This window comes from Gavialis gangeticus, unplaced genomic scaffold (genome assembly GCF_001723915.1).
Source record: "Gavialis gangeticus isolate Ggan-Ray unplaced genomic scaffold, GavGan_comp1, whole genome shotgun sequence".
NCBI classification, from domain to species: Eukaryota; Metazoa; Chordata; order Crocodylia; family Gavialidae; genus Gavialis; species Gavialis gangeticus.
This window is the reverse complement of record NW_017729006.1, coordinates 41,661,069-41,669,369: the sequence shown is the minus strand read 5'-3', so window position 1 is coordinate 41,669,369 and position 8,301 is coordinate 41,661,069. Positions and strand designations below refer to the sequence as shown.

The window sequence follows — 8,301 nt, the reverse complement described above, 5'->3', positions numbered from 1 at the left end:
ATTTCCACTACAGGTTTAACAACTATCATCCCTTGATCAACTATCATCCCCTTCCCTGGAATATTCCATACACTAAAATCAATTTCCTAGACACCATAATCCACATCAAGGATGGAACCCTACAAAACCTACATTTTTATTTGGTAATAATACTGCACTGTTAACAAAAGATTACAAAAGAAGAGATGCTAGAAATGAATACAACAAACATCAACACATCACCCAATCCAGATGTCATATGTCCCACAAGACTGCCATTAAAGAAATCAAAAGTATGCCCTCCACTAAAATACAACATTCAATTCTACTCAGCCCACTGGAAAAAGAATTCAATAGAAATGAAAGTGTTAAAAGATTAAGAACATAGGAAAACTTTTGAAGAAAGACTGACTAGTTTTTACTTTAGGAAACTAAGAACAGACATAAAAAAAAATCTATAATATGAAGAAGGCAGAGCAGAAACTTCTATTTACTGTCTGAAAAAAACAAACAGATAAGCAAGTGATGGGGGCAAAATTGAAGCCTTGTGCAAATTTACATATATTCTATAACGTATTAACTCTACAATTTGATTTCAGAACTCACTGCTACAATTGCTGAGGCCAAGAACCCAGAAAGATTTTTTAAATAATCAATATAAATGGATATAAAAATGCTCAAATTACAATGGTTAAAAATGTACTTAGGAAGAGACATAAACCCTAATGCTTCAAAGTATAAGCCAGTCTCTAAGAATTGGAGGATAGGAACAAATATCCTTGGGTGCATACACTCGTTTGCCACACCCAGTCTATGATCAAGGGGCTCACTTTAAGCCTCATAAATGTAGACTGGTAGTGCCATGTACAGGCATTCGGGAGGAGGGAAAGGCAAGTGGGTTCAAGGGAGCTAGCAGGTCCATGGGGGATAGGAGGTTGCCGGAACTGAGTGTGGTTTTGGGGGGTGGGGTGATGTCCATCTGGGGTTGGGGGGGTGCAGGGGGCAAGAATAGCATGTTCCTGGGCTGCACTCCAAATGTGTAAAGACATTCACTAGATCAGATTAACCCATCCCTAACCTAAGCTGGTTCACTTCAGGTCAACTGATGTAGATGGGACCTGCCATTTTTTGCCCAGATTAACTTCCTTAAATGCTTGTATAATTAGACATTTATATTGACCTAACCTAGTTAGCAAGTTATCGTCCTAAGCCAGACATTACACTTTTACCAGTATAAGTAGAAACTGGTCTATACTCATAACAGAAGTTCAGCACACACAGACTTCCTTAAAATGGCAGGTGACTAGGATTTTTTTTTTTTTTTACATTACTGTTAGAATACAAGGCAGTTACTTTACCAAGGGCTGTTATAATTGCCATTTTCAGTTGATGTTCCTTCTTAAGAACTAACAACATACAGAATGCGTGTTCATAGATCGTGCTTCGGTAGCCATGGGGAACATAAACACCACCATTAAACTGTTTTAGATTTTCCTTGCATTTTCTTCCCTCCTCATCTTGACATTTGATGCATACCATTGTTTTCAACCATGACAGACTGAGGATTTGAGATAATCAGATGCAAAACTCCTCCAGTAGTCATGCTTATCAGCATCTCTGTGAAAAATCATGGATCACTGCCTGTTTCATCTGACTGCAACAGACATGATTACAAGACTCCTTTTACTGCAGGAAAAATAAAAAAAGGCATTTGTTCTCACTCACACCCTGCTAAAGTACAGTGCATATTGGTTCACTGTGCATTTCAGAAAGAAAAGAGGAAAAAGATTTCTTTTCATGCTTAGAACAACATCTTCTACAAAAGATTAGATTTTAGAAACCATTTAAATTAAATGGTTTCTAAAATCTAAATCTTAAAAAGTTTATCAAATGGTTCATTGCTCCTATGTAGTGAATGAAATTCACATATGAAATGAAGGTGGGGATATAAGTTTTTAGGCCCTGACTACAAATTACCTAAGTGTATGTGGGTTTTTGGTTGTAGCCATGTTGGTCTAAGGACATAGGCAGACAAGGTTTTTTGGGTAGATGTGATATCTTTTACTAGAGCAACCAGAGTCCGGTAGTGTTTTCTGTGCTCTCCCAGGTAGAACAGAAGCCAATATACAAACACCTGTCATAGACGAGCCTACGAACTTCACTTCATAAATCTACTGGATGCAAAAGATCATGGACTAAATACAGACATTGGATTTATGACATATTATAACCCACCTAACATCTGATACCCCCAGGTAACCTGTCTGCATTTTACCAGCTACATTCTATCACCAGTTGTTTCCCACCCATTGTCTCCCATTCCCTCTGATCTTCACTGCCACATATTTGCATTTTTACAGACCTTCATTTTGCATATTGGCTTCTGTTCTACCCAGGAGAGTACATAAAACACCACCAGACTCTCCCTATATCTGAAGGGCGTTTGTTCCTGAAAGCTTGCAAAGAACAAGTTTTCCAACTATTTAGTTGGTCTAATAAAAGATAGCACACAACTACCCAAAGAACCTTGTCTGCCTAAACATATGTGTACACTTAAGCCCACACTAGCCCCATTGGCTTCAGTTATGCAGCTGCTTAACTACCTTACTAAAAGCAGATTTATTTGTTTTATATATTATTTTCTAATCTCTTTATATGTTGATATATTATTTTGGCTGTCTAATCTATATATATCTATATACAAAACAGAGACTAAAAAGCTCTAGAGACCTTCCTAGGAAAGGTAAGATGGGTCACTCATTAGGGCACTAGCCTGTGACTCAAGAGAATTAGCCCAATGCCTTGCTCTAGCACAGACTTCCTTTGTGACCTTGGACATCTAATTCTCAGTAATTTAAGAATGTGACCTTTAATTTCTTTATGTCTCAGTTCTCTACCTGTTAGAAGGATAACGCTACTTTCCCATGTCATAGGAAGAGAAAGTGAGAAACTCATATTTTACAGAAAAGGAAGATATATAATAACTTAAATAGTCTCTTTATAAATGAAAAGTAATATTGAGTTCCACTGAATTTTTGGATTTTGCATATTTGGTTTTTATTTTAACTATCTGTTCTTAGTTCCCTAAAAAGAAACATATAGCAGTTAACATGAGCGGAAAGGCTGGTGAAGAGGCAGGCCATAGAAGCTAAGTCAAAGACTTCCATTGACTATAATGACCCCTGGTCCACAGGGAAGAGAGTTCTTTTATTGGTGAAAAATGATCAAATGTAAAGCTGCATAGGGAGCTTGTAAAGGAGAAAGAACTTCTCTTGAGGTGGGATTAGTCTCCAGATAATTAAAAAGTGCATCAACAGAAGTTGTAGATAGTTCAATATTATGGAAATGAAGCCCAGAAATGGCTGCTGCCTGCTATACAGAGAACAGTTCAAAGGAGAACAATTCACTGGTGTTGCTGCAGCAATTTGACCTGTATGTAGCTGTCCACCCAAGGCCTGAACACCAGGAAGTGAAGTATTGAGGGACAGGAGAGAAAGTTCAGTCAGCACCTTCACAACTCCTGGACTGTGAGTAGAAAGCTCATTTGCTGTGTCAATCTGAAGGCAAGCATAAGGCAGGGGAGTGTGGCACCTAAAAAACTAAATCATTCAACTCCCTCTCCCCCTTTCCCTTGGTCTTCAAACAACTTCCCAACCCCGCATCCAAATGCAAAAACTGTCAATACACCTCAACCGTCATTACTACCAACTCACCACAACAGAAACATCAAAATCCAGCGATCCTGAATATAACTATCACAAAATGAGATCTCTCATGCAGTGCACCAAATCTGCTCATGGAAACTTGGTTGCTGAAATTAGATAACCACTACACTTCAGAATAAATTCTCACAGAGAAATGATAAAGTGTAGAAACGCTCAAATCACCAGTGGGAGAACACTTTTCACACAACAATCACTCCATCTCTGCTTCTCAGTCCTTGTCCTCAAGAGAAACCTATGTAATACTTTGAGAAGGTGGGTCTGGGAACAAAAATGTTTAAATTAACTGGATATTAAAATCCCTGGATTTAACATAGATAATGGTTTTATGACTCTTTACAGATTACCAGTCCCCTCTGCAAAACTTATTCAGAGATAACTACAGGATACTTTGCAGTCTTATTCTTTCTACATAATTAGGTTTATCTAGCTCAGCTGTTTTAACTACTTCTAGTAACTTTTCCTTGCTCCACAGATTTACTGCCTACTTTCCTTAAGTGACCACTCTTATGTATTTAATGGGGTTAAACAAAAGTAATTGTTCTATCTGGTATTTTAAACTGACTATATTGTTGGTCCACTAAAAGATATTGCCAAATAGATCCTGCTTTTTGCATGGTAAAACCTGATATTTTACAATTTGGTCCTTGTCACCTATGATGACTTCTATGCATCCCATGTCGCTCTCATCCTCCTAGGCAACAGAGAAAAAGTCCTCAACCCCACAAATATCACATGTAGCAGAAGACTTCTTCCAGCCTGTGAAACATTGCCATCTGTCTTCTCAACAAGTAGCTGAGCCAGGGAACTAGGGGTGAAAATACCCACAGACCTCAGTAATAGAGAGGATTGAGGGATTTGCTCTGAAAGAATGGGATAGCATCCATGTAAAAGAGATGCAAAATTGCATGCTCTCAGTTGCTGTGTGATAGTCAAAAGAGAAGATGCTTGGTTAGTGAATTTTTTGTGTAAGAGTGTTTCACTCACATTATTGAACATAACTGGGAACCGGAAATGAGAACTTATTTGGGCATCCTCATCCATCTATCCATCCCATCTCACTTTGACTGCAAGTTCTCAGCTGTTATGGTGATGCTGTATTCTAAGAATAAAGGATCTTATACAGAATAAACATGCCAGTCTTTATATTCTGTAACACATCTAGCATAATGTAAATGCTATTAGTAAATTTAAAATATTTCTAGTTATGTAGCAGCTACTATACCTACAGTTGTCTCTCTGATGGGCAACCACAGTTTCTGAGACACAGGCAGTTGTTTGCGAGGAACCGAAGTATGGCTCCCAATGCATATCACCAGTAAATTGTATTTTATATTTTGCATTCAATGTTCACATTTTCCACAGTATTATTTGCTTGTATTCATGGTAAAAATATTAGTATTTATCTTAATAGTTTTCTCCCCTATATATAAACAGGTTCAGTAACGGGAACTGAGAACAAATATTGTTAAAAATATCCATTGTAGCTTCTTCCTTGACTGTTTAAACAGACTGCTTTATCTCAAGAATATGAAAGAGACCAAAAGAACAGAAACCTAAATACTCATGATTTACGGACCTTGTAGTAGAAATTGGACTAGGAATTAGTCTATTTCAGGTCTTTAACATATGAACTTCATGCAAATCATCATTATACAAAAAGTGATTTTAATTAAATTAAAAAAAAGAATGGCATGCTTACTGTGGCTAATTCATCAAACTTGCCAAAGAGTTCATTCAGAAGCTTCACCAGCTCTTGAGCAGTGCACTGCGATGCCAAACTAGTGAATCCCACTATGTCTGCAAACAAAATGCTGTAAAGAGAAGGAAGAAGACATGGAGACATTATTGCAGAACATACCTTCATATTGTACTAGTCTAATTATCTTCTTCTATTTAGTAAATACAATTTAAGCACAAATTCAGACAAATCCTGCAGTGCTATTCAGAAGACAAATTTCGAAGATTTAGTATTTTATCTTGTGGTTGAAAGTAGAGAGATTAGGAACCAGGAGAATCTGTAGGATTTTTGAATCTACAAGAGATTTCCTGGGATATCAAGTTATTTCTTTACAGCTATTTTATTTGTATTTGACCTCATGATAGCATCTGAGTTTCTTCCAGCCTTACATTTATTAATTCTCTGGGTACTTTAGGAGATGGGGTACACTTCCTCATTTTACAGACAGGAAACTTAGTCATTATAGGCGGCGGAAGCAGGGGCTAAAGGGGCTTAGCCCTCACCAAATGCAGAGCAGTGATAAGGCCACAAGGCAGCCTGGCTACAGGCTTCCAGCAGCTGCAGCAGGGGTGAGGAGGGTGTGGGAGTGGGGCCAGAGCTGGGGTTGCACAACCAAGGCAGGGCGAGGTGTAGGATGAAGAAGTCACAAGCGGTTTGTCTGCGGGGCACCCAGTACAGGGAGGGGGTGGCAGCTCCCACTGTTGCACATACTCTAGGAGGGCATGGGGGGGCGTGTGCCCTTGGAGCTGTGCAGGGGGAGGCAGGCTGCCACTGTGGGCTGGGACCAGGGCTATGCTGAGCTCTTCCCAGCAAGGGGGGACTAGGCCAGATTGCACTTGGGGTGGGCTGTGGTGGTGCTGGGAGTGGGCTATGGGGGGGGTGGAGGGACTGCAGCCATCCCAAAATTCACCATAGCCCACCCGATCCCCCCTCCCAGCACCGCTGCTGCCCACCCTGAGCACAGTGTGGCCCAACATCCCCACTGGGAGCAGCCGTATGGTATGTGGCACTACAGATATGTCTGCAGCACCACATACCACACATTCTGCTGTTCTCCACACTGCAAGAGAGAAAGGTGGGGATAACCACAGGTCAAAAAACCCCTGTTCAATAAAAAAAAAAACAGAGCGGTGCATGCGGAGGCAACACACACCACTCAAAACTGGAGCCTGACCAGCAGGAGCCACACTTTGGATGCTGGCCAGATTCCAAGTGGCAGGATGGCTGCTGCTGTAGCCTCAGGAGGCCCTCAGGACCACAGGTGAGGCTGCTAGGCCCATCCCAGTGCTGGCCCCATCCTCCCCATCCCACCTGGGGTAAACTCCTATGCGACAAAGGGAACATGACACAGGCATTCCCTGGGGACAACTAACCTAGCCTAATGTATAACCTGACCACCTAAAGGTGGGCCACTGCTAGTTGTCCCCACAGAACCAAACGTCCACACTCAGGTAGACATGGCATCTGGGTTTAACTTGTGAATAATGTTTGCACACCTAACAGGGCTAACATTGTTTGGCACACCATGGCACCAGGGTTGAGAATCAGTGTCTTACCCATTTGACACTTCTTCCTCTCTAAGCTTACCAAACTTCTGTACCTTGTCTGTATTGCTATTCATATATAGGAAAATAGGCATAAGGGGAAGAATGCAAGGGCCAAATTGAATAAAGGTTGCAAAACAGATAGAAAAACAAAGATATTGGATTGAGACTTGGAATTGGGGTTTACTTTTATTTTTCTAGACACATACGATGGTACCCTGGAAGTGTAATATAGACTAATAATTTTAGAGCCCAAGACAGGTAAACACCTATGTCCAACTAATTTGCAATGGGTCTTACATGCCAAAAGGCCTTTTCTACATTAATCATTCTTCTATTTCTTGTGGTATGAATCCATACATTTTTTGTGGGGGCAGATAAAACATCATAATTTCATACATCTATGAGACTCAGCCTGCTAAGCAACATATGAATATTTATTCAGGCTTAAAAGACGGCCATCTAAACATGTACCCTAAATTGCTTTAATTTAAATACATTCGGAGTGCTTCAGTTTATGATAACCCACTACAGATACCTTTTCTCCTAATACCTTTTGATAGACCTTGATCTCCCAGTAAACAGCTGGTTTTCTTCTGCCAGTTATTAGTCTGCTATCCCTGGGAATTTCTCTCCATCCTCTTCTAACTGTTTTGTACTATGCTGTGCTGGCTTTCACTCCTCAGACCTGACAAAGAGGGTCTTGCATTCAAAAGTTTATCTAACTCTATTCCAACTATGCAGTTGGTCCAATAAAAGATATCACCCTAAAAAATCCATGACTCTAACATCTTCTCCTAAAAGAACTCTTCAGTCTTAAATAATAAGAGATGCTAGAAGTACAAACATAAGTAGTCTCTCACATTTTTGCCCAACTGAAGTCATCTCAGTGTGATCCCTAACACAAAACTACTCACATAAGAGGAAATACAACAGAGTCAAACTCCGGGGTTTGCACAAACTATTTTGATTTCCTTCAAGCTATGATCCTTCCTCCCCTGAAACACCTGTTCATTCCCCCAACCTAGCCTAATGGCTAGTACAAGAGTGCCAACATATGCTCTCCAGATTTACACACACAAACGTTCATTCTTCTTTCTTTTAATTGACGTACAAAAACCTTGTCATCTGACAGACCAGTTCTTTTTTTGCGCTAATTGTTCAGTCAATATAGAGTTCATCTTACTGACTTCCTTGAAGGTTTTGAGATACGCTCTAAGATGTTGATAGATTGACCCCAATCCATTTGGTTTACCTAACTCCATATTTGAATCCAGGCTGCCAAAGAGTTATAAAGCAAAAGGGGGGGGGGGGG

General features: G+C 40.1%; 1 protein-coding gene across 1 annotated transcript in view; it reads right to left on the bottom strand.

Annotated features, from left to right (window-relative positions):
• ADCY1 (adenylate cyclase 1) overlaps nucleotides 1-8,301 on the bottom strand; it is a 255,139-nt gene that overhangs the window by 164,796 nt on the left and 82,042 nt on the right. The window contains exon 4 of the mRNA XM_019508725.1: nucleotides 5,404-5,515. Within this exon, the coding sequence (XP_019364270.1) occupies nucleotides 5,404-5,515 (112 nt within the window). The remainder of the gene's footprint in view (nucleotides 1-5,403; nucleotides 5,516-8,301) is intronic.